This window comes from Coptis chinensis, chromosome 6 (genome assembly GCF_015680905.1).
Source record: "Coptis chinensis isolate HL-2020 chromosome 6, ASM1568090v1, whole genome shotgun sequence".
Classification (NCBI taxonomy): Eukaryota; Viridiplantae; Streptophyta; class Magnoliopsida; order Ranunculales; family Ranunculaceae; genus Coptis; species Coptis chinensis.
Genome location: NC_141461.1, coordinates 76,524,579 through 76,551,362, shown reverse-complemented (window position 1 = coordinate 76,551,362; position 26,784 = coordinate 76,524,579). Strand labels below are relative to the sequence as shown.

Here is a 26,784-nt window from a genome sequence, read left to right as displayed (position 1 = left end):
TATATATAAGGACTGAGAGCCTTTTGGAACTTCTTCCCCTCCCCTAGCCTAGAGGAAAGGCTTTCTTCGTTTGCTTGATTTGCTACGGATGCCCATGAAAGAGATTCATTCCCCAGTGGATTGATTTGGCTATTGCTTTTCAGCTTCTTTGGGCTTTGGAACATTCATTTACTACATTCTCCTCCCACTGGCCATCTTGACAACAGCTGGCTTATGGCACCAGGCTAGCTCATGAAGAAGTCAAATCGGAGTTGTCCAAAATCAGATCTCCTCAGAGCACTATTCACCACCTTCCTTGCCGGGTATGGTGACGATTCTTTGCTTGCCTTGCAAAGCTTTGAATTGTTGTTTGGGAATATGTAATACCCGAAATAGGCCCAATTGTAGGTTATGTAAATTCATGCAGTCGATAAGGTTAGTAAATTTTTGTCATTTTAAATATATACCGAGTTTTCTTTTACAGTTTGAGAATTTTTTATTCCTTTTTTTCTTTCTACTTTAATTTGGTTCTCCATTTGTGTATCTGAGTACATGTGGGTTTGTTTTGTTGTTAGTAATTTATTTTGATGTAGGCAAAATGAGACACCTACTGCGTTGTTTTGAGCGAAAACAAATTGGGATATTATTAGTATATCAATGGGTATTCATTTTTACTTTGTAAATTCAACATGCGTGTGTTTGGTAAGCTGCGATGAAGTAAAATGTACTACACAAGTTGGTAATAGCTTTCTTCATTGATTGGCCAGTGGTAATGCGTATCTTTTTCCCTAATTTTTAATATTAAAAGTAAGCAAAATGATTTGCTTGCATTCTAGGACTTGAACTCAATAGAACTTGGTTGTATTATATTATTGGCTATATACAGTTCACAGAGAAACAAAGTTAACTTTATGGGCATAAATTAGTTGTTTTGATCATAGTAGATTTGGATATGTTTTTTTTATTGCATAATGCATATATCTTTTGAGTTGAGTGTATTGGTTTTTTCGGAATTGCCTTCTGTCTGTTCTTTGTTTGGCAACTCATATAATGGTAGGGGATTTCATCAAGAGGCTAATGACCAGATGATGTTGTATCAGTGTTTAGTGTGGGAATGTAGATATCTATCTGTTTGCTTGAGTTTGGATTTTTTTTTTTTTTAGAGATGTTCTTTAAGGACTAGATATTGTTTAATGAAGTGTGAAAGAAAACAGTTTGGTCTGGACATGCGAGTGCTTTAAAAATAAGTGAGTACTTTGCACTCTATACTGGTTTGGAGGCATCTTAGTGCAAACATACAATTCCCCAGCCAAGAACTCCACTTCCATAACAACCCACATATAGCAATATTGAGTGTGCCCACACTCAGGAGACTCTATATAGCAGCAACCTCAAAATTATCTGCGATAGAGCTTTCAGCAGCTTCGATAACCAAAATGGGTACAATTGGATTCAGTCGTTTGAGAGCACAACCATTTCAACACTAAAAAAATAAGAAAATTCGGCAAAAAAACACACACTGCCTAACGCCACTGCCACTGCCACTGCCACGTGGTTGCAAACAGATCACGCTTCTAAACTGCAGAGTACAGCAAACTGAATGACCTGTTATTTAATGCTTCCATTATGCTATGAACAAAATGAGGGTTTAACGCCAAAAAAAAAGTGTAACTTCAAAGCACATTAATACCCACTAGTAAACGGGCACGTGCGTTGCACGTGCTAGGAAATAAAATAGGGTTGGAGAAAATTAAAGAAATGAATGCATGTAAATTAGAATAGTAATATATTGCATTTTTTTTAATAGATTATGTAACATGTTTTAGATTAATACAGGTCGAGGTCTGACAAAACACTTCAATAAGAAAAAAAAAAAAAACAGTTCAATACGCTAGTTGTGTTCTTTGTTCAATTCGATTTTTGCTGCTCTTCCATGTTGTGAATAAATATATTTGAATGGGTATTTAACCGTCTGTAATTTAGTCAATATATAATTATCAGTGCATATGCCACAAACTAATTTACCAAAAAAAAAAAGGTATTACGTTGATGAAGTTAACCTTTGTGCTGTTGTTTGTGTAATTATATTGTTGAGCATTTATATGAGATTGAAGAACATTGTTAGATTCATATGAATGTACTACCTGTAAGATATAAAAATATTATATCATGGTGTGTAACAAAATTGCTATTATACACTGGAGAATAAAATATATATAAAAAAAAGTGCAAGAATAATAACATTTTTTTTTATCAGTCTTCAAAATGATCTAGCGAATCTATCTGCTCCTTTTTTAGTCTGTTTAAATAAACAGGTAGCTTGGACAGAGGAAGAAATTGTAGTTAGCTAACAAATGCCATTTTTTTTTTTTAGAAACAATCACATTGAGAAACAATTAGAAAAAATATATTGGACACTGTTAATATTTGTTCTATAGATCTATTAAGTCGGAAATAATATGTGAAAAGTGAATTGAATGTGTAAATAAAAGTTTTCTAGAAAATGTCTATGTGGCAAGATTACCAATTTAAAAGTTTTCAATATAATGTAGATCTTATTTCATGTATATGGAGATTGCATGATTCAAATGATGGAGTGATGATTTTTTCAAATAATCTGTATGGATGCGACAGAAGGAAGAAATTATGGATGCTAGTTGCATCGCTGAATTACATCTGTTTCACCCTGTCATATCCGTGGCGACACCTAAACCGCTTTAGTAGTCCAAACATAGTCTGTTCATTTGCCACGCTCCCTCGAAATAGAGGCAAAAATGGAGATGGATGGGATGAGATTGATGGCTCTCCCACTGGTGGTTGCAAGCCACTTGGATCCGAATAGAGGTCATTAGCTCTGGAGCAGAGGAACTCGAAAGAGAAGATTGCATTGGTTCCTGTAGAAATGGTTTATCTCGAGATTCACAGTCAGGTTCGTACCACAAAGAAAACGTATGAGCGTTAGCACAACAACTTTCGCGCTAAGGCGCGCATCCATTGCTTCTTGTAGTGTAGTCATGTTCTTGCCGTATCTTGCAGCCCTCGGCCCGATCATCCAATTCTCGATCATCCAATTGACGTCGTCCACACGCTCCACTCCCACTCTTTAGAAGTTCATGTGCACGCATGCATGTGTAATCACCTCATTGGTCGGAGGTCCAAGGGGTCCATAGAATATAAATGAAAAAAATATATATATATTCTTATTATTATGTTCGAAGAGGGAAAGAGTAGAAACAAAGGGTACGTTCTGTAGAAGATTTGCTCGGGCTTGTTCACTTGGTCCTCCTTTGATCAATTCTTGCATCAGTTATTGGTCCCTATTTTGAAAATGTTATTAGCACCCAACTCCACATGTCGGGCTTCCACTTGATTAACATAATGCAATGGAAACAATTTGTCATATGGCAATAACTTTGATTATAGAAACATCCATAATACAGATTGGTGTACTGGAAAAAATGCTAGTGTTCTTTATAAAAGAAAAATTGTTGGACTGGTATAAAAAAAACTCTAATATTGCATCCAATTGATGCCTCTATTCTTTATTTCCTTGCCATGAATCCTAAATGGAATCTATCGGGTCCTCCAAATTCCTTCAACACTGATAGTGAGATTGGCAGATTAAAATTGTGCAATGAGTTCGACACTGTACCTTGATCAACAGGGGCCGTTGTATCTACCAACTTCAGAGCACCAGCTACTGTTGTTGGTGGGAATACAGCCACATTAGTTGTCCCTGCTACTTCTGCTGCCTCATTGCCTCCACCTAGCATTAATGATCCAGCAGCAACATGCCCATTTTTGGAATCTTTTGTTATAGGGTTTGATACAAATTAATTTCTTGACTCTGTCCATCTTCTAGAGAATGGACATATCTTTCTTCACCAGTTGTAAAACTTGTGTTAACTTGCTTCTTTTCATAGGTATTCTTGAAGTTTTCGGACCTATTTTTCTTGTTCATCTCTGCCAATCTCACAGCCTTAAGGTTTTTTCCCTTTGTTTGCCTAGAGTCCTCCAGTTCCTGGAGACTTGCCTTGATTCTCTCAACTTCTTCCCTATTCATCTCGCTCTCTGCCAAATCCATCTCCTTCCCGAGGCGTTAACAGTTGCAAATGAATAAACAAAATACCAGTAACTGTTTGTGGGTTGGCATTCGTACCCAGCATGCTTAATTGCGTGTACCCACTCGCTGAACTCCTCTTCAAGTGGCGGGGTTTCATATATCACTTGCATTTGCCACTTGCCTTCCAATGTCCCCTAGATAATTAACATTTAAACACAATCTTTTATAAAAACAATAGTGATTGTTAAGAAAAATTGAATATGAAAGCAATGATACCAACTCTAAAAAGAATAATATAAGGAACATGACTGTTGAAACAACCATTATGTATTACCAAATTAAGGTTGAAATGAAGGCATAAAATAGAAAAGAAACAAAAAAAAAAAATATAAAGAGATAATATAGAGAAGAGAGGGCAGACGATACCTTTGCATTTGAAATGGAAAAATGGTGTATCTTGGCCGGTACAAATCTCCTACATATATATAGAAAACCTATTTTGGCATCCTTCTACACGCCATATGTGGGAGGTTGTGAGCTCAAAACCAAGTAGTGGTGGCAGTATATAGTCGATTAGTAGAGGATGTGATCTTGTAAATTGCAATGCCTATCTTTCTTATAATTTATTCAGTCGCAAAATGATAGAGAGGTATTAAAGAAATACGAAATAGTCATTTCTAAATGCTATAAAGTTACATGAGATAGTACGTAAAGTATTCTCATGAAACATACAGTAACTATTAACTGCGGAGTAAAACAAATGATCTTCATCGCATGTTACAGTACGATGACTTTAATTTTCAAACATATGAAAAAAAAACGAATTTGGATATGCTTTTAGTAAGTACAAATTATTGTGTAGAACAATAGTTGAATGGCAATTTTTTTTTACCTAAAAGTTAAGTTTAAATACCTTATATTATTTTATATTGGGAACCCTTTTAGATGGAGTTCTTATAGCTGAAGTCTGGGAAGTTTCATTTGAATTGCCAGTCGAGTATTCCTTTGACAAATAAATAGAAAGAGTATAAGTACTGTTAGTGTCCAGCAAAGAAAAAATCAGCCCCAGTTACATTTGTCGTCGGCTTACATGCAAATCCATTGATTTTCACACCTGCAATTAGTTGTAGCCAAAATACCAGTCAATTAAGATTATGGTGTGTGAGATACATTGAAAATAGGCAGGTGAACGGTGAAACTACTTTCCAAAAAGTATAGCTAGCATTCACTCTCCGTTAGATCTATATTTTGAGAAATCAATTTGCCACTGATCAATTATATTTCACTCCAACCCATTCACACGTTTCAGTTCCAAAACAATTTGGAGTTTTTATGCTACATTAGGATAGAAGTTCAAATCAATATTAGTCGCTAATCCTTAATTCGTCTATACACTGCACCATGTCAGCCTGATGCTAAGTATAAAAATGTACAACGTTCTCTGTGAACTCTGAAGTGGTGTAGTGTACAACTGAAGTAGTGCACAATGGTTTGGAATCAGCGGCATGTGACGTGCAAAAAAGTTAGAAGAAAAAAAAAACTACCAGCCAATTCCCATTATGTACTACGAAAACTTACAGAATGAAAAGAAGACAATATTAAGTTACCAACCAGAGGAGGGATCAGCCACACAGATATCTTGGAACATGTCAGGATCAGCTAGGTGCCATAGATGACAGTAAAGAACAAAAGAATAGGTGCAACAATTGACATGCTCTTGTTTATTTTAGAAGAATCAAAGAGAGATGAATATATAGTTGTGAATGAATGGAAACTGAGGAGAACAATGAATGGAAAAATGAACTTATAAAGGGGTGGTTTTGGAAGCTTGTTAAAGAAAATAACACCAAAGTCGTTGGTGATTTTGATGCTATGCCAACAACATTATCAACCAAATGAAACATTGGAAAGGTCCCTCTTCCATTAAAAGTAAATAAAATCTAAATTCATAATTAAAAAAGCTACCCTGGTCATTGTTATCCGACTCACATGGTCCTCATAAAGATTTATTTCACCTTAAAGATTTCTAGTGAATCTAGAATAATGCTGATATACTAACAGCAGCTCAAACTTGAAAATAAGATAAATCAGAAAGATGGAATATATTTGGTCTTCATTTATACAGATATGTGGGACTCTAAGATCTAGAAAAATTTTAATTTATTTTAAAAAAAAAGAATTATGTCATCATTACTTGCAAATTTATGATCGACTGTCCAGAATCCCATTTTGAATGAACACTATTGTAATTAAACAGTCCTAATAGCGACCTGTGTTTGACAAAACCTTTACACTCCAAAAACAGCGAAGCAAAAATACAAAAGCCTCAGACCGATTTTGTGAACGCAAATTGATTGATGTTAAACAATCCTGTTTTGTGAAGCCTCAAAACTCAATTGTAACTAAACATAAAAGTGAGGATGAAAGTTAAAATTGTGTAATAGAATTATTTTCTACAAACTCAATCTGTCTTCTTTGTAAGTTGATATACCGATTTAGACTAAGGCATTTAAATCATAGAAGAATGTTTTGTGAAACATTTTGCTTCTTCATGTTTATGAAATCAAGCATGCCAGGAAGACACTGGTAATCTGTCACCATTTTAATGTTAATCAAACCTTCTAAAGTAGACAACAATGTTGTCTCTCAAATTACGTACTAACTAACCTGAGTAGCTCTTGGGGACCATGGAAGAGAATTTGAAGGAGACCTAAATTCTCTGATGGTGCTTGATTCACCTAGGGCTCTTATTTCGGAGGAGCTCCGTAATATTTTTGAACCGAGGTCAGTCGATCCTTTTTCCTTAACTTCGGCATCTTGAAGTGCGCTTTGCAAATGCCAACGTTTCTTCCATTTGCCAGTCTGGCACCGCAGGATCAAGCAACCCTCCAAAAGTACCTCTTTCAATTGACCTTTCAACATTGTGAGTGAGACCCATTGCCGGCTTTGCAGTTATAAGTTGGAGCAACATAATCCCAAGAGAGTATATATCAGACTTGGTTCCTAGCATGCCCGTTTGTTGGTACTCTGGGTCTACGTAACAAAATGTCCCCACTGTTGATGTCATGTGATATTGAGTAACCATGTTGGCCATCGAGGGTGGGACCAAACATGCCAGCCCAACGTCACTGATCTTGGTCACATAGTTGTGATCTAGGAGAATATTGCATGGTTTAAAGTCCCGGTGCACCAGGGGATCTGGTTTTGTTTGGTGAAGGAATAGAAGTCCAGTTGCAATCTCGGCTGCTATCTTGAATCGAGTCCACCATGGAATCCTAGGTGTCCCTCCCCTCCTAAAGAGCCTTTCTTCTAAGCTACCATTTTCCATGTACTCGTAGACTAAGCATCCGGACTCAGGATAGGCGCCGAGCTAAAGAACCATGTTTGGATGTCTAATGCAGCTTAACACTTCCACCTGCGTAGTCATGTTTGTTCATCATGAATACAAAATTTCATGATAAAGACATAAATGCATAGTTATTTACTTATGCTACCACCACCGCTAGCACTATATATGTTACCTCTTGTTGGAATTGTTTCATCCCTTGTGCTTTGATCCGATCTTAAGACCTTAATGGCAACCGGTGTGTGATCAAGCTCAGCTCTATAAACCGCCCATATCCACCTTCACCAATCTTGTGAGAATCTGAGAAGTTATCAAGAGCAATCTCGATCTCTTCTATATCGTATTTTTGTATCGTGATGTTCTTGTCAGCCAAAGCAGTCAAGACTTAGGTTTTCGCTTCGCGGGTCCGGGGCCTTAATCTCGACATCCTTCCTCCTCTTTGTCTACATTTCGGCTATCCTTTTCGATGCTGCAGCAGCTTTCATTGGCCTTCACGCCCTCACCTTTTGCATCTTGGTAATTGCAAGTGCTGCCTCTTCAAAGAAGCTTTGCATCCTCAAACTTGCGAGCTTCATTAATTTTCCATTGGTGAAACTCTACACCGACATCAAACATCACGATACCAATTTTCTTAGTAACTTGGTTTTGAAGGAAATCAAGAAAGGTTCATGCAAACTTGGCGAGTCAATGGTAGTTAAATGTTGCAACCATTGATCTTAACTTATATTTGGTACTTGGGTTATAAGCAGGACCTCAGTTATAAACTGTTGTAGTTCAACAACATATGATCGGTGTTCAAACTGAAGAGATCTTACCTTGTGTCTAGTGAGATCGCTTCTTTGCAGGCGTCTTTACATGTCCATGGTTTGCTTTAGCTTCATTTTTAGTCTCCTCATCTCAGCCTCTATCTGTTGAAAGGAGGATGTATTTATTAGTTATCGTCCTTGAAAGTAATGGACTACCTATCTGACTAAAATCAATAACATTGCAAATTTGATGTGACATATAATTGTAGGATGCATGAAGAATTAGTACATATGAAATCATAACTCATTTTTTGCAATGGATACAGATGAAGTCCTTTCGGCATTAATGGTTCAAATCACGCATAAAAATAAAATAGAGGAAGGCAACGTACAATAAACTGTTTAAGATTAAATTCAAACTGAAAGTAAAAGTGAAATTAGGAAATAGGAATCTTACCTCTTCCATTGTGGTTGCAGAGGTAATGGAGAGTACGCAGGGGGAGAGACTAATTAGAGGGAGAAGTAGGGGGTGAGACATTTAAAGGCTCTTTCTTCTTTGACCAAGGCAACATTTAAGATTAATACGCTTTCCAAATCTATTGAGAATTCTCATCGAGTAATGAAGATTCTATCGGTGTGTGACTTGATAACACTGGAGTTGCAAGGGTTCTTTGTTGAGTATTATCTTACTGGCATGGGAGTATACATTGGAAGATATCATACTCACCCTACAACAATCCAAGTCAAAGCCTTAAAATTCTTTCTGAGTAGCTGTCCCAACTTGGAACAACTTCAATTACTAATCTTGGATACTTATGGAATTCCCATTGCGGAAACATATTGTCCATCACAGAAGTCTCGTCAAAATAGTGTATGGAATTATCTTAGAAGAATCGATGTTGAAGCCTTTCAAGGGAGTGAAACTGAAGTAGAAGTCCTACAATATTTACTCTTTCGTACAGACAACATGAAAAACTTGAATATAAAATACACGGAGAAGCAAAAAAGCAATGCCCCGTGGAGAGAAAATATGAGAAGAAAGATACTGGGACTCCCTAGAAATTTTACTTTTCTTTGTAAAATATGGAAACGGTGTTGAAAATGTGCAAAGAATTTAGTGTGGTTTCGTACAAATTGGAAACAGAGAATTGTATCGAAGAGTTTTATTTACTCACTTGCATTTATAACGAAGCAAAGAATGCCACCGGAATAATCGACTGGTTTCGGAATTTTTCTGATCGACTGGTCATCTTCATAGAAAATAGCGATCTGCTTCCACAGAAGAAAGAAAGTAAATATAAGAAAAAGATTTGGCATCATACACCTAGAGGAATACAAATGAATCGTCATCTACACCACCGATATTTACTTTGAAATGGTTTGAATTATTCGCGAGAAGAGGAGCGAAGCTATTTTTGAAGAAGAAGAAAACTTGTTCTGTGATTACCTGCAAATGAAAATCAAAGAATTGAATGTGATTTTGCTACAAAAAAGCCTGAAAGCATTCACAATCTTGATCTTACCGGTTGGAAGTCTCCTGTGCAGAAGAACAGATTTACAGAAAGAGAAAAATAGAGAGGGAAAAAGTAGCCACTCCCAATAGCATGATTCGTTGGTCACATTTGAAATTTCGAACTTATCCGGTTTTAATTGGTAATATCAAGAACGGAGAAGACGAACGAACGGTTTTTTTTTTTTTTTGTTTATTGTGAAACCCCCAAACGGTGTCTGTGTTTTCTAAAGACGTTGAGTTTTATAGTCTTAGGAAATGATTTAAATTACCGATTTACCCTTTCGATGAAGAACAAAAAATAATTGGCTGTCTAACTTTCCGGTACCCTTCTCATTAAAAACTTTGGTGTAAAACCGGGAATGCGGGAACTAATTGGGAAATCTGGTATCCGCTTTATATATAAAATAACTAAAACTCATTAGTAATTAAGTCAATTATAACTTATTTAACACTGGGTTTCACTTTTAGGTTCCACGTTAATCTCTAATTCTATATAAGTCATTTTCAACCAGATAAACAACAAAATTTGTTAAAAAGTTTCCCTTTTCCTTCCCCTCTTCATTGTGGTATGTTTGTATGTATTTTAAATTCTTTCTTTCTAAATAGTTTTATTTTTTATTTTTATTTTTTTCCCTCTATTATTAACCCGATTAATCATAATAACCTATCATTACTGCAACTGCTACTAATCTATACTCTGTCCGATGGAATTATTCCTACCTCATTTCCTCTCAAATATGTTGATTGAATCAATATTTTTCTTTTTCAGGAATGGATAATCTGCCAATCATAGCTCCAAATACAAGCAAGTCACCATCAACATCCTCTGAAGACAAATTCACTATTTATAAGGCCCATAGCACCTCAATTATTACAAATCTAAAAGTAGTGAATTATATTTTCGACAACATGTACAAGTCGCACATGAAAATAAAGGTCTCGATTGGGGAGAAGGCAATCGCAAAAAATGATGATATAGAACAAGACTCAAATTCCATGGACGACATAGATTAATTTGTAATACATCACGAGTTAAACTCGATCATCACTTTCCACTATCTTACCTTCAACAAACAAATTGAAACTGTCGAATTTTCTTACTACTATTATTTTCCCTGATAATCAAATTTATGCATTATTTATCTACTTCTAAATGCTTTCAATGCCTAGGTGAAATATTTAGTAAATAAAGTTACCCCAAACTGCATCCCCAATTAAGTGTTTTTTTGGGCTGATTACACTTTCCACGTTGCCTACATTTCAAAAAAAGCAATCAAACTACAAATAATGTGTGCGTTAGTTTATATTACATAGAATCGACTCTGTGCATCTACTAAATATCAAGCATATTCAAACCAGGCAATACATTGTTAACATATATATATACAAAATCAAGCCTATAATTAACTAATCACGATACATATACTAAGCATACTAAAAAAAACATTTACAACTATATAATAAGGTAACAAAAACTACAATAAGTATTTTGGAGATGTTAATACACCTAATAATAATACTTTATACACTCTGTGCCGAAGGCACATGCACTCACTAATTCAATAACAAAGAAAGGGGTAAGGGATTAGAAATGATAGCCTTCAGACTCCTTGTAGCTATTCGTAGGTGTTGAGTTATTATTCCTTTTGTGCTAATTGAATAGTAATGTGTTGATACAATATCGAATTCCACCAGTACAACCAAACTGTGTGCCTATATAGCCACAACTATGTATTCCTCTGCCTTGTACGATGGTTGATTCGAATAGGAATTCAACTCCTACTTGATCAAATAAATTAGCCACGAAGAACAAATCCATGACATACTCAAAATGCAATATCAAAGATTCTCTTCTATGTTGAGTACCTACCTAACAGTTTGTGTGCAATTTCTAAATTACAATAGAATTAATGTCTTGAATGGTTGTAAGCTACGCCAACTTCAAAAGATTATTACAGTATAAAAGGGAAAAAAGGGGCTCCTACATCTTAGGCAACATACCCCCCAAATACAGTGATACCCATCAAAACAAATAATAATATTGTTATAAATGTGAAAACTATACCCTGTTAAGGGCCATTTTTCAAGATCAAAAGCTATATATATAAATCAACTCATACCAAAAACTACAAAAATTTAAGACTAAGTCTCACTTAAGTCACAAAAAAGTCATCAATAACCTATTAAATGTAAAAAAAATTAAGTCTGTAGATTTAAAAAGATGCTTGAAAGTACCTGAAACCATTTTAATAATATAACAGACGCATAACACCACTACCCTCCGTTCTACACTACAGAGGACTTGTCCACATGGCAGGACGTCTTACTTTAGCTCGTCCCACAACATCAGATCGTACCAACGATCTAGCACCCAAGTCGTCACCAGCAGCAGTTACAGCTATTCATGAAAAGATATCAACTAACATAATCTTAGAGCTCAATCAACGCCACAATCAAGAAAACATTAACTTTGTAACAGCACATTAATGACAAATCATCAAGATAGCACACAAGGTGGATCTGCAATCCATAATAGTTCAAGCACACATCTACAAATAGAGAGAGATGAACTACGTAAGGCTTGATTCAAGTTTACTCTGAGAAACTTGATACGTAGGCAACTCTTATCCCAAGAAGAGTGCAGCCATTTCCTATCCAACAAATCATCAGGTCGTAGTCCCAAAATAACCAACATCTACATTCAAAGAGTCACGGTTCGTTTCTTTAAGAAAAGAACAACCACTATTTTCTCAAGCCCACGAAGTTGGTCAGAAAAACCACAATGGAGCCCAACCTACAAGCATTGGCAGACCAGATGAAGACACTTCAAGAAGCCTTCATCACTTTGCAACAAGAAAACCAGACAATGCGAGAGCACGCCAACTCCAACGCCAACAATGGCACCACAGAAGCTGGGGAACACAATGATAATTCTCTATAACGCTAGTTTTACCAATGAATAAAGCTCGCGAGAACTATAACCGCTAGTAAAACTAGAATAAAACTGTTTACTATTAAGCTTTATTAAAGATTCTACTCTCAATCCTATTGAGATATAGTGGAGTAGATGATTCGTTCCACTCCTAGTTTTTTAGCATGAGATGTTTCATAACCTACTCAGCTTATCTAAAGTCTATGAGAGTGAGAGATTTACGACTTATACTATGATGCAAATACGCATAACAAGATACTAACTATAATTGATTCAAACTACGGAAATACTACGTTGATTCTATAATAAGGAATTAGGGGGGATTGATTCCACCTTAATTCAACTTAATTTAATAATGATTTAATCGTCAGAATCCGAATTGAATCGCAGCGAGTAACAATTGGTTCATCCTAATCCCTAATTATACATGACATTTCTACCAATTCATAACTAGCATGTGAACGATCAAACCCATTCTCATGGTGAACTAATCATTTCTAGAGTAGAAAAGAATTTACGACTACTCTACGCTAATCGAGAATCAAGCTTTCATAAAGGCTTCTCAACCCCCTCTAATGGAGGTTTAGCCGAGAATCATTACGCTATCCTTTCCGTATGAAATTGAATACGACATAATAGAAAGATTCTAACTTTATGCAATTTAACTAAACAATAATCCAACCCAAAATGAATAACTACGAAATGAATAACAAACAATAAATGAAATTAGATCTAACAAATTTAACTGACAAAATCGAATTTGATCAATAATAAACTATTTTATTTATCTAATCAAGCAATAATAATATTCAATACTCTAATTAAAACAAGAAGAATAACTAAGAGTAAATTTAACTTCGATATTGATGCTAAGGGTAAAACTTCGAAATGGCTACTCTAATTAAAACTAGATCTAGAAGCTATTCTAATGGCTAATTTTTATCCTAAGCTACTCTATTTCCTCAGAGTTAAGTCTTCTTTGTTGATATGGAGGAAATCAAATCCAAAATTGTGCATGGGCTTGGAGCCATGTTTTGGGCCGGAAAATCGGGCCCAAAACCCAATTTCTTCAGTCCAAAAAAGGTTCTTCAGCTGGATTCGGCTTCAAAAGACTTTTAGTCCACTTCTTCTCCTCTGATTAGGCCAAAGCTTGGACTATTGGAAAGATCTTTCCAAGCGGTCGTTTTGACATAAGGTAGGCCCAATTCCAAGGTCTGAGTCCAAAGATACGGTCTTCAGAAATTCTACTGACTTTGTGCACTGTTTCTGCCCGCGTGGACTTTGACTTTCAGCTTTTGACCAGGCTTTACAAAGGCTTTTTCTCCTTGAATCTCGACCTTTAATCATAGAACTTCTTAGCAACCAACCCTTGCTCCTTTATCTCGCCAAAGTGGCACAGTTCTACACATAATTGACTTTACTGCCTGAAATACATAAAAACACGTAATCAGCATTAACTCTTATTTATTACTTGCATAATTGGTCTAAAAGTATGATTGTTAAGGGGTTAAAACTACAGTTTTGGGCCCTTATCAAACCACCTCCAAACAGCATTTTGCTTGTCCTCAAGCAAATATGATAAATTAGAATAAGTGACCAAAAATGGAGTTCTAACTACTCTCGTTTCGCCGAGTGCGATTGCATTGACCATATGCAACAAGGCCTTAAACCACTAGGAATTCCCTAGTGGACGAGTTATAGCCTCGTGAGAGTTTTCCAGTGAAGGAACTCACAAACTTCATCTATACTGCAACGACAAATAAATAAAACTATTGTTTCCTTATTTATGCCTCAATTATCTATACATCTCACTAGCAATGAATACAAAATAATCAAGTCGAAACTTAAACTAATATATGCATAATAATCAATCATCTATGAATAAACATATATACAATGAGTAATAATATGAAATGCAGTAACAGGTTCGTTTCTGAAAACTTGGAATAGCGTCCTTAAGTAGGTTCTCATATATAAGTCAAGATACAAACACTCTGATTTTCCCGCTCAAGTTTCGCTACTCCAGTGTGCAGTGGGCACACTTTACCTTACAATCTCAATGACACACAAGAAAGTCGGAGTCGATCAAACACATCTGCCACTTACTATCACACTAACCTATTCCTAATTGAGCTAGAGGTCTTTATTAGGTGTTGCGGGGATTAGGAGATGGTTTAAGAAGGAAAGAAATGGATATTCAAAAAGGAGAAGTCTGAGATAATAGAGTCTTCATATTATGTAACTAAAGAAAACTTTGTTATTTACTTTTGCTTCAACACTTTGTTCCCTCCTTAGTCATATTTTTCTTTTTCTTTGGCTTCTGACTCCCTTTTATTCTATTTTTAGAGTTTTTATTTATTTCTATTTTTATTTTTATTTTTTTTCTTTTCTTTGGATGGAAACTTCTTTTCTTTTTCTTTTCTGAAGCAGCTACTAATTTTTGTTTACACAGGTTTTTCTCTTCTTCTTCCTTCACTCATTCTATTCTCAGACTTATTCTAAATTGGGTAGGTTAATTTTTTTATTTTGTTTTGTTTTGTAACAGGGTAAATGATTTGTAGTTTATGAAAGGCTAAAGAAAGGCTCGAGGGGCTTACTAGCGGAAAAATAATTTATAGGTTTGAATTTCTGGCTATATCGATCCAAAGAGGGCCTAAATTCTTTTAGGATATGATTTAGTGATCAAGCAAGTGGACGTGTGATTTCTCTATCCGATTTTACTTCTCCCTTGTGTCATTTATCAAATGTTTCACTCATATAAGGCTTTAGACTATATTCTCATTGGGGTTTGTTGAATAAGTACTCTAGCCTAGATTTTAAACTTATCGCCAAACAATCATAGATACTCATGTAATATATTTATAGATAGATGCAAAGATTATTACTTACATATTAACCTAAGTTTCTAAAAAACTATTCTAATGCAAAAGCTACGTGTGACTTCTAGATTATTAAGAGCAAAGAGAAAGGAAACAATACCAATATTCCTAAGTGTATAGCATAAACTTTTTTTATTTATATTTTTGAATTTTTGAAATTTTACTAGAAAACAAGTGTATATTATACATATCTATATCCTAACAGATGTCTTAATTACACGTGTTTCTATGCCCACCCCCAAACAAGAAATATGCTTTATCCTCAAAGTATTTAAATAGATACGGTAGGAAAAATACCATGGAAACGCGTGAAATTTTGGAACATCTGCAAAATCAGGTTATAACATACTAATATAGAAAAGAAAACTGACGCCACTCTGTAAGAGTTCCACCCATTATGGGGTTAACAAGAATTAAATTGCTTGGGACATAAGCAAACACTAACTGTAACTAAAAACTTACCTTATCTCCCACTTTTATTCATCATTCTCCTCATCCTCTCCTTCTATAAAAAAGTGAGGTTCATTCGCGTCCTGCCATGCCATGATAACTTGCCAAGCTTCCCACCATTTATCATCTATTATTGCTAACCTATTAAGCGATACTTGGTCTGACGGGGTGTAGGGTGCAACTTGATGAGGTTGTATCCTCCACCATTGCCAAGTCATTGTATGGAAAGATCGAATAATACTATTGGTGGGTCGCACAGTGTCGACCGTAATCCAATCCGTGAAACGTGTACAAAAAATAGGAAAGAAACATAGCATAATATGGGAATTAGAACAGGCATAAGAAGGTACTTATGCCTCATGCTATGGGCTCGTGCTAAACTAGACATCAAGGTTCTGGGAAGGTCATAGAACATACGTCCCGTGGCTAAAGCAAGGAAGACGCTGCAAGTGGCATCATTCACAGAAGAAAAACGTCATTCCCCTAAAATGTTTAGCATGATCCAAAACATAACAATTCCTATGTTCATGGATAGGCTACCAAAGGAGACGTTATATTTCCCTTGGTCCTCGATACGGAAAATGCCTGCCCCATAAGCCTCATGCAAAAACTCGTATGTGTAGACATACATATTATCTACCCAATAGCACCATGGGTCTTGTATTTCAGCTGGCATAGCAAGTCCAAGAACAAATGCTAGCAAAAACCTGGTAATTTCCATTGGTTCATTGTCAATGTTGATGGAGAACATTTGTTCTCCATTTGGTCTCTCAAAGAACATGCAATTATCATAGAAATAATATGCAAGTGTTGGAGAATAAAGTTCATCAGGTCTTACCATTAGCGGTTCCCAGCCTATGTGTGTGATCACCTCGCGAAACCAAGCACCATAAGTGGTGCTTTGGAACAAATCTTCGAAAGATTGTTCCGGTATTATCGTTGGAGATGTCATCTCAAAACTACGCTCTGGAACAACTGCAAATGATCCGGGAACAACCCGCAGAAAACTAGAAATTTTGTGTTCACGAGGAGGTAGTAGCAGCGCCTCGATGATTTTCGAAGTTACAAGATTACTCTAAGTGTAGGTGTGCTTTGTTCGAAGCGAAAGTGCCTCGACTAGAATTTCGAGTGCTTAAAAGGTTAAGGTGCGGGCAAAGTCGCTCCGTCTTTCCGAAGTTGTGAAAATGGTGAAGAACAAATGGGAAACGAGGGAGTGAAAGGTGAGAGATGGATGTGAGTTGTAGTGTGGGTTGTGAGTGTAGAATGAATGAAGTTTTTATAGGTTTTAAATTGTTAAAACGAATCGGGAAGTTGTCAAAAAGCGTTAAGGCAATTTTCCGGAAATAATAAAATTTCCAAACCTGAAATCGGAAACAAATCATATTCTTGATTCTAAAACAACCCTAATATATTTTAGGTTGAATTTAGGATAGAAACTACCTAACTTCTCTAGATTTCATCCTATCCAATATCTATTCATAGATATGCCCATATCGGCAATATTTTCAACCCCTACTCCAAAACAACTTCTAAACTTGATGATCATATACAAATCATGGTAGAATAAATAATAACCACCCCCAAACAATTTGGGAAGGTGGGATCCATAATAACAACCACGCACAATTTGAAAAGAACCACATTATATTAATATTGGTATTCAAATAACTTTTCACTACAAAATTCAAATTTAACTACGGAATTCATAAACTTTACATCGAAAGGAAATAAAAACCATTAAAACTACAAATAAAATATCATCAACCTATACAATCCATAAACATGTCTGCTGCTTGTAGCGGATGGCACACGCTCAGGAGATGGCTCCTGAGCTCTAGATGGGTCATTGCCCTTCGTCTTTCGGTGACGACGCTCTTGCCTCACAGTTGTATCCTCAGAAGAACTCCCGTGGGATGGGAAGTGTGCAAGCATATCGGCACGGAATTGGCGCTGAAATTCCAGCTCAGCCCTCGTCTGTTCCCACCGCTCATCCTCGCGCTGGGTACGACTCTCGAAGTTATGATGCATAGTAGCCTGCCGAGTCCGGAGGTCTTCGCAAATAGTATTGAGAGAACGCATGCCACGATGAATCACAACCATGCATTCTGCATCTGACCTACACCTCTCCAAGGCATCGGCATCAAAACATGCCATGTCATTCTCATTCTCTGAGTCATTCTCATTCGCCGAGTCAATCCCTTCGACTACCCTATCCTCAGACAGCCTCCAAACTCGTTGGATACATTCCGTATAAATACAAGGATTTCGGTGTTGGTTCAGGCAAATCCTATCAGACGTCAGAGTCGCGTTAAAGGTCATCATGATCTTTGTTATCAAAACAGGGAGAGGTGCAATACTCTTTCCAACTCCCCTAATCATGTTACCCAAAAACTCTAAAATACAGAACTCATACTTCTGCTCCTGGAGTATCCATAGAATGTGGAGGTAGTTCAGACCGATGTCACTGACTTTCTCCTTCCCTATGACATTCCTACCAATCCACTGAGCTACAGCCAGCTGGTTGGTTCTGAGGGACGACTGGCGAACACAATGCGAGCTCGCATTGTAGTTTCCTTCGAAAATAGTCGCGTTCATCAACGGCCCGACCCCAGTAAATTGGGACTCCTGCAATGTGGCATCGAGATGGCGTCTAGGCGGAATGCCCAAAATCTCGGCCAACAACTCCGTAGATACTTCTCGCCTCCTCCCATCCACCTGAACAAAAATTCTCCTCCCATCCAACTCTCTCGTGTTGTAAAACTATCGGACCAAATCTTTGTGGTAAAAATCATCGGTCGAGTACCACAAACTACTCCAGTGTCTACTAACCATCTCGTCACCGTAAAACGGCGCGAAGTGGTCGGCAGTAAATGTGTGCTCCGGCAAAATTCGACGTCGTTGAGCCATTGGAGTTTTGATCTGATTTGAGGTTTGATAGAAGGTGTAGGAAGCAAAGAGAAACAACCTCACTAGAAAAACAATGGTGGTGGCGCGGTAGAGGCGCGACAGCTCTAAATTTTTGAATTTTTAGTGGTTTTCAGTTGTTTAAATTGGTGGAGGTGGCGGTGGGGGTAGGTAGGAGAAGATTTGGGGTGGGTTTGAACTGTGGGCGTGGGTGAATTTAGGTTTTCTCATTATTTTTAGTTTTATGTTAGGGTTTAAAGCTTTGTTTTTGTTAATGGCAGTTTGAAGGTGAAGATCGCGAACTGATGGTTTGAAGGTAAGGCGCAGGTGTGCTTTGAGTGCACACGAGTTTGGGCCCAAGCCCAATATGATTTTCCGATTTATGTCGAGTTTTAGCGCAACTTCAAACTAAATTTGCCGCTTCGTTACTGGTCCGATTTTTGCGAATGAGATATGGAAATGATCATGAGAGAATTTCCAATCCAATGATCTATAAAACACTCTATTCCGACTATGGATGACATATAAGAAAATGGAAAACGCCTCTGTATGACGTAAGTTATGCGAACTAATGAAATCTAAATTCATAGATTATGTCAACCCAAATCGGAATACAATTAAACGGCCTAAGCAACATAAATGGAAAGTTAAACATCCCAGGACAGAAACACGAACACCCCACCCCCAAACAAAATTTTTACAACAGTTTTAGAAAATTTGTTTTATTAATGGTCTTTTTAACGCCGATTCGAGACTTCCTAGATTATTATGTTTATGATTTAATATATTTTTTTTCTCTTTTTATACATACGGATTAATATAAGAAAAAACAATAAGCAATAAAGACATAATTCACACCATAGAGAAAACATGACTCAAAAACTGAGAAAACATGTGCGAGCGGAAACCATAAATTATGTTAAACGGGGACTTAGGATCCGGTAGTTACAGCCACACACTCTATAGGGAGGGCCCGGTTACCTGAATGGTGCACTTACCAATATATGGAAGTGAAAGGAAGTACCCCTACCAATATATGGAAGTGAAAGGAAGTACCCCAAACAATAAAATGAGTCGTTTATAGTCAGATTCTCGAGACTTTATCGAGAATATATGTATGAACGTGCAGTTTATCATATATCAACAACTGAAATAGTTGTGGATCGTTCCATAAATAAATATCACAGAAAATATATCCAAACATAATGAAGCACCAAGATTTCCTACGACGCAACTTAGTGAAATGAAAGCGAAGTCGAATAGACCTATAACGTACTCGAGCATGCACCTTCTTCTTCATCTTTGAACGAGAGGTTGTTCTAGTGAATGAGTGTGAAAAATTGAATGGTTGTGAAAGATATGGTGGATATGAATAAGTTTTAGAAGGAAAGAGTGGAAAAAATGAGAATGTGGGTTTAGCACAAGACTCATTCGTGGTGTAGGTAGGAACTGTCTCAATTCTGAAAATGAAAGTGTCAAGTTCCTTTCCATTGGGCATTATTTCCATTTTAGGAGAATTTAGAAATTCATGAAGCACAGGAGAAACAAGAGGGTCCAGTGCAAACTCTAGGTTCCTTTGAAAAGGTGGAGGGTGGGGAATATTGGTAATAGAAGGTGAATGATATGATGTGGGTGAATGGTTCTCAACTAGAGCTCTCAAGTCCATATCATCAGAAGTCTTGATATATGCAAGACATTTCTCAATAGGTGGGTCAAAAGGATCACTGGGGTAGAGATTAAAAAATTCATCTTCCGTCATAGCGTCAAGGGATGAATGGTTGTTGACAAGGGGGGACTCGCGAAGTGGTAAAGAAGAGGTGCAGAAGAGTTGAAGGAAATCTTCCTCTATTTCCTCTACTACCAGGGAGTCATTGTTAAAGTCGGAATTTCCGAAGGAAAGAATTTTGTGCATTGGATCCTCAGGAAACATGTTTTTGAAATAATCTTGAGCTAAGCTCTCGATCATGCTAATCTCTCCATCGACAGTCGTATCTGGAAACTGCTCCGTCGGTTTAAAAACATTTACTTTAACAGAAAGATGGCCAAAAGACATGGACATCGAACCATCGCGGTAGTTTATGAGCGCGTTGGCAGTAGCCAAGAAGGGACACCCTAAAATGATAGGTACAGAGTCATTAGTGACTTCTGTGTCGAGGATAATGAAGTCGGCTGGGTAGTAAAAATTTTGGACTTTAACCAGCACGTTTTCAACCACACCCTTAGGATACTTAATAAACCAATCAGCTAATTGCAACATCATTTTAGTGGGTTGCATCTCTTGTAGACCTATTTGTTTGTATAGATAATATGGGAGTAAGTTAACACTCGCCCCCAGGTCTAATAATGCGGTCGTCGTGTGGGAATCTCCTAAGGTGCATTGTACAGTAGGACGACTAGGGTCCTTGTACTTAATAATTCTGTTATGTTCAGATAGAGTTGGGAATTGTTCAGTTAAGAAGGCGTCTCTTGGTATATTGGTCTTACGCCTAGTAGTACACAACTCCTTAAGAAACTTAGCATGGTGTGGTAACTTTTTAATAGCTTCGAGAAAAGGAAGGTTTATCGTCAGATTTTTAAAAACATCCCTAATCTCTTCATAATTTGTATCCTTGGTCAACATAGCTAATCTCTGGGGAAATGGTGGTTTCTCTCTATATTTTGCATATGGATCAACAGGGTGGTTCACCTTGGCTTTCTGTTTCTTTGGTTGTGGTTTAACTGGTACCTCTACCGGGTAGGATCTTCGCCATTTACTTCGGTATTTAGTAAAAATATATTGTGTAGGGACTCATTGGTGGGGTAACTACAGGCATAGTTACTTTGTTATCAACCACTCTACCTGAGCGGAGAGTGGTGATGGCATTTAGCTCACCAACGTTTTCATTTTATTACTAGTATTACCATTTACCTCAAAAGGCCGTGGTTTGTTGTTTTAGGATTAGGTATCGCTTGACCTGAAACACACCTTTGGGTTGGGTTTTATCTTGGGTTAATTGTTGGCTTAAATTAGTAATGGATTGTAAAAGTTGTTCGTTAGATTGAGCCATGGTTTGGAAAAGTTGTTGGCTCACTTGTATGAAGGTGTCAAGACGATCCGGTTGTGTGGGTGTAGTGGTCACGGGTGGTGTGACTGGAACTATCGCACGTTGATTATTAACAGGTGGGTTGTGATAGTTATTATTTACCGGAACGATGCCTCTATTAACATTATAATTATTATTGTTATAATTATTATAATGACCTTGTCCTTGTCCTTGTCCTTGTCCTTGTCTCTGGGGAGCTTGGTTGTAATTAGGCGCTGGCCTAACATTTTGATTATTATACCCTGGTGGTGTGACTTGTTGATTATTTCTCCAACCGAAGTTGGGATTTTGCCTCCAAGGGGCGTTAGGTTCGCTATTAATGGAACAAGCATGTTCATAGGCTAGAGAGAGGACGAGTAGAATCGGGATGCTCGGGACTCAAACAGAAATTAAATGGATTGGAATTGACATTCATGATGGGGGTAGGCTTTTGTTGAACAGAAATAGCCTTTACCTTTTTAGTGAGAGATTCAATTAAAGTTTTTAACTCAGGATCGAGTTTCATCTCAAACATACCGGCAGCTTTAACTGTGGAAGACGAACTAGAGGAGCGGGGATATCATCACTACCCCCAGTTGTTGTTACACTTAGTTTGGTCTTCTAAAAATTTATAAGCCTCCGAGGCTCCTTTACTTAGGAAACTACCCCCATTCATTATGTCTAGGACTTCTTTATGGTGATGTAGAAGTCCTTTGAAAAAGGCACGAACTAACGTGTCTTTCGCAAGATTGTGGTGTGGACACTCTATAAGCAGATCGGTGAAACGATTCCAAGCCTCAGAAAATAATTCATGAGGATTCTGTAGAAAGAAATGAATGTTGGAAAGCATTTCATCTGTCTTCAGGGGTGGGTAAAAATGTTCCATAAATAGTTGAACAAGTTTAACCCACGAGTCCACAAAATTAGGCGATTGGGCAGTTAACCAAGACGTTGCCTTATCGGCTAAAGTGAAGGGAAATACCCTCAGTTTAATTTGTTCAGCACCCACCGTAGGATGGTGGAATGTTGTAAGGACTTGTTCAATCCTACGCATGTGCTGATAAGGTTTTTCATGGTCTAGACCATGAAAAATGGGCAACAAATTAAATATATTTGGGGGGATTCGGAAATCCCCCACTGGGTCTGCAAGAATGATGCAAGATTTAGGGCTATCGCTCAAGGCTTTATAAAAGTCAGAAAGAGGAGTCTCTCCTTCTTCGCCCATTATTTCAGGTGTTGTGTGTGGTATGCTAGTTAGAGGTGTAATGAGTGGTATACTAGAGAGGCGTGTTTGTTGACGTTGCCGTTTAATTACGTTAGTCGTTTTTCTTCGGCCTGACCGTAATCTCATACAAGGCTAAGACCAATCTTAACGAAATACAACAACACTCCAAACAATCCTGATATGCTAGTATAAACCTCTAGCATAATATGCGAGGAATGGAAGAAAAGAGTATCTGAATGCCTCCTTGCTTCGCTTATAAATATCGTCTTGTTTACGCATGTTCAATGTATATAACAAGTTAGAACACTGAAAAACTTGAAGAAATGGAAAGTTTGAAACAAACCTGAGGAAATCGGGCAATTTCAGCAGAAGGTGTCGCTCGCCTCAGATGGGCTTTCGGTGTAACTTCGAATTACAGTGTTTTGAGTGCGGTCACTTTCGGTTTGGCGCGTGTCGCAGGGGGTTCAGCGTTTGGGTGCGAGTCACGCTCTGCTTTTGAAGCCAGCAGCCCATGTAATTTTTCGAGGAACTTTTAAATGCTGAAATGGACAACCATAGTTAGAATCCAACAAGGGTGGGTGGGTGTAATGGGACTTTTGGAAGACTAATTATTCTATGAAAACAATGCGAAAGGGAACTAAGATGGCAGCGGTGCCATTTGATAATGCTCTAAACCGCTATTTTTACCGATGAATAAAGCTCGCGAGAACTCTAAACGCTAGTAAAACTAAAATAGAACTGTTTTCTATTAAGCTTTATCAAATATTCTACTCTCAATCCTATTGAGATATAGTGAAGTAGATGATTCGTTCCACTCCTAGTTCTTTAGCATGAGATGTTTCATAACCTAATCAGTCTTATCTAAAGTCTATGAGAGTGAGAGATTTACGACTTATACTACGATGCAAATACGCATAACAAGATACTAACTATAATTGATTCAAACTACGGAAATACTACGTTGATTCTATAATAAGGAATTAGGGGGGATTGATTCCACCTTAATTCAACTTAATTTACTAACGACGAATCGTCGTAATCCGAATTGAATTGCTTCGTAGAACAATTGGTTCATCCTAATCCCTAATTATACATGACATTTCTACCAATTCATAACTAGCATGTGAACAATCAAACCCATTCTCATGGTGAACTAATCGTTTCTAGAGTGGAAAAGAATTTACGACTACTCTACGCTAATCGAGAATCAAGCTTTCATCAAGGCTTCTCAACCCCCTCTAATGGAGGTTTAGTCGAGAATCATTACGCTATCCTTTCCATATAAAATTGAATACGACATAATAGAAAGATTCTAACTTTATGCAATTTAACTAAACAATAATCCAACCCAAAATGAATAACTACGAAATGAATAACAAACAATAAATGAAATTAGATCTAACAAATTTAACTGACAAAATCAAATTTGATCAATAATAAACTATTTTATTTATCTAATCAAGCAATAACAATATTCAATACTCTAATTAAAACAAGAAGAACAACTAAGAGTAAATTTAACTTCGATATTGATGTTAAGGGTAAAACTTTGAAATGGCTACTCTAATTAAAACTAGATCTAGAAGCTATTCTAATGGCTACTTTTTATCCTAAGATACTCTATTTCCTCAGAGTTAAGTCTTCTTTGTTGATATGGAGGAAATCAGATCCAAAATTGTGCATGGGCTTGGAGCCATGTTTTGGGACCGGAAAATCGGGCCCAAAACCCAATTTCTTCAGTCCAAAAAAGGCTCTTCAGCTGGATTCGGCTTCAAAAGACTTTTAGTCTACTTTTGCTTCTCTGATTGGGCCAAATCTTGGACCATTGGAAAGCTCTTTCCGAGCTGGTCATTTTGACATAAGGTAGGCCCAATTCCAAGGTCTGAGTCCAAAGATACAGTCTTCGAAAATTCTACTGACTTTGTGCACTGTTTCTGCCCGCGTGGACTTTGACTTTCAGCTTTTGACCGGGCTTTACAAAGGTTTTTTCTCCTTGAATCTCGGCCTTTAATCATAGAACTTCTTAGCAACCAACCCTTGCTCCTTTATCTCGCCAAAGTGGCACAGTTCTACACATAATTGACTTTTCTGCCTGAAATACATAAAAATACGTAATCAGCATTAACTTTTATTTATTACTCGCATAATTGGTCTAAAAGTATGATTGTTAAGGGGTTAAAACTACAATTTTGGGCTCTTATCACACAACATTGTTGCAGCCCTAACCAACACCACCAATCAGCGTTTAGAAGACTTCGCGTAAAAACTAGAGAAGTCAAGCGAAAGAGCCAACGCGATCCAGATCGCTCAGAAGATGTTAGAGACGTACAAAGCATCACCATTCATCCAAGATATCCGAGACAAACAATCTCCTTCAGAGTTCATCCAACCAAAGTTCCCGTTGTACGATGGTACCTCCTGCCCATGCGAGCACGTAGCTCGCTTCAGCCAAATCCTAGCACTCTACAGCCATACTGACTACGACTACCTGAAGTGCAAACTTTTTCCAACCAGTTTAAAGGACGGAGCAATAGACTGGTTTTACACACTCCCTCCAGATTCGATCAACAACTTTGACAGCCTTGCTGAGACGTTCGTAGCAAAGTTCGTCCACAACATAAAGAAGCGCGCCGACCTGGACTCCTTGTTTCAACTCAAGCAAGCTCATGGTGAAATGATCCGAGCCTTCCTAGGACGTTTTAAGAAGGATCTCCTCTCGCTGGAGTCAGGACTCAGTGACGGTTTTGCAATTTATGCGTTCACAAACGCCCTCTTGGACGACTCCGACCTAGCATGGTCCCTCATGCACAACAAGCCAGACACCTCAGCAGACCTGTACCACAGAGTCGACAAATACATCAAGTATGAAGAGTGGATGGCCAAGCGCAAAGGCGAAGAGGTCCTGGCAGTTAGCAACGAGCCAGACCCCAAGGAAAGCAAGCAATATTCAAAAACAACAACAACAACAACAAGAGATCTAATGCCAGCAAACCCTCATACACAAAGAGAGAATTCTCCAACTTCTCCAGAACGCCAAGTCAAATCCTAAAGAAAATATATACTGCACCATACTTCAAACCAAACATCAACAAGGTGATAGCCATACCAGAGTGTCCATACTGCCATTTCCACAAACTCCACCACCACAACACCAATGATTGCTGGAGTCTCAAGCACTACCTCCAAGACCTAGTGGAGGAAGGTAAATTAAAAGAGTTCTTGCCAGAAAGCGATCTGAGGCACAAGATGGATGCCAAACGCCACAGAAGTAGAAGCCGCAGCAATAAACGACCTGCCAACAACAGAAACAGAAGCAGGAGTAGATCAACTCGACAATCTAAGTCTCCAGGTCGGTCAAGGCACAACAGAAGACAACACTTCTCCAACCAAGATGAGGACAAAGTAATCAACATGATTACAGACACCTCAAACGATGAAATCTCAGGTTGGGAGAAGCACAGAAGAGTGGGAGTAATCCAAGAAATCTACCACCTCTCACACAAAGCCGAGATGATCAACCCTACCAACCCTAAGAGGACAACAACAATTTCATTCACAGGAGAGGATCTAGACAAGGTGTGCCTACCTCACAATGATGTCTTGGTAGTGCATGTCAAAATCAACAGTTAGATAGTCAAAAGAGTTCTCATCGATCCAGGGAGCTCATGCGACATACTGTTCTATC

General features: G+C 37.6%; 1 protein-coding gene, 1 long non-coding RNA gene and 1 pseudogene across 2 annotated transcripts; 1 reads left to right on the top strand and 2 right to left on the bottom strand.

Annotated features, from left to right (window-relative positions):
- Nucleotides 1-6,556: 6,556 nt before the first annotated feature.
- LOC147494537 (U-box domain-containing protein 52-like) lies at nt 6,557-8,314 on the bottom strand (annotated as a pseudogene).
- A 962-nt stretch (nt 8,315-9,276) lies between these two features.
- LOC147494536 (uncharacterized) lies at nt 9,277-9,770 on the bottom strand. The gene is made up of 3 exons (XR_015198840.1): nt 9,658-9,770; nt 9,504-9,581; nt 9,277-9,403 (listed from the first exon to the last, which is right to left on the bottom strand). It is a non-coding gene; the product is annotated as an uncharacterized LOC147494536 (long non-coding RNA).
- Nucleotides 9,771-25,413: 15,643 nt separating this feature from the next.
- On the top strand, nt 25,414-26,148 carry LOC147494535 (uncharacterized). Its single transcript, XM_086568167.1, has one exon. The coding sequence runs from the start codon at nt 25,414-25,416 to the stop codon at nt 26,146-26,148; it is 735 nt and encodes a 244-aa protein (XP_086424293.1).
- Nucleotides 26,149-26,784: the final 636 nt, after the last annotated feature.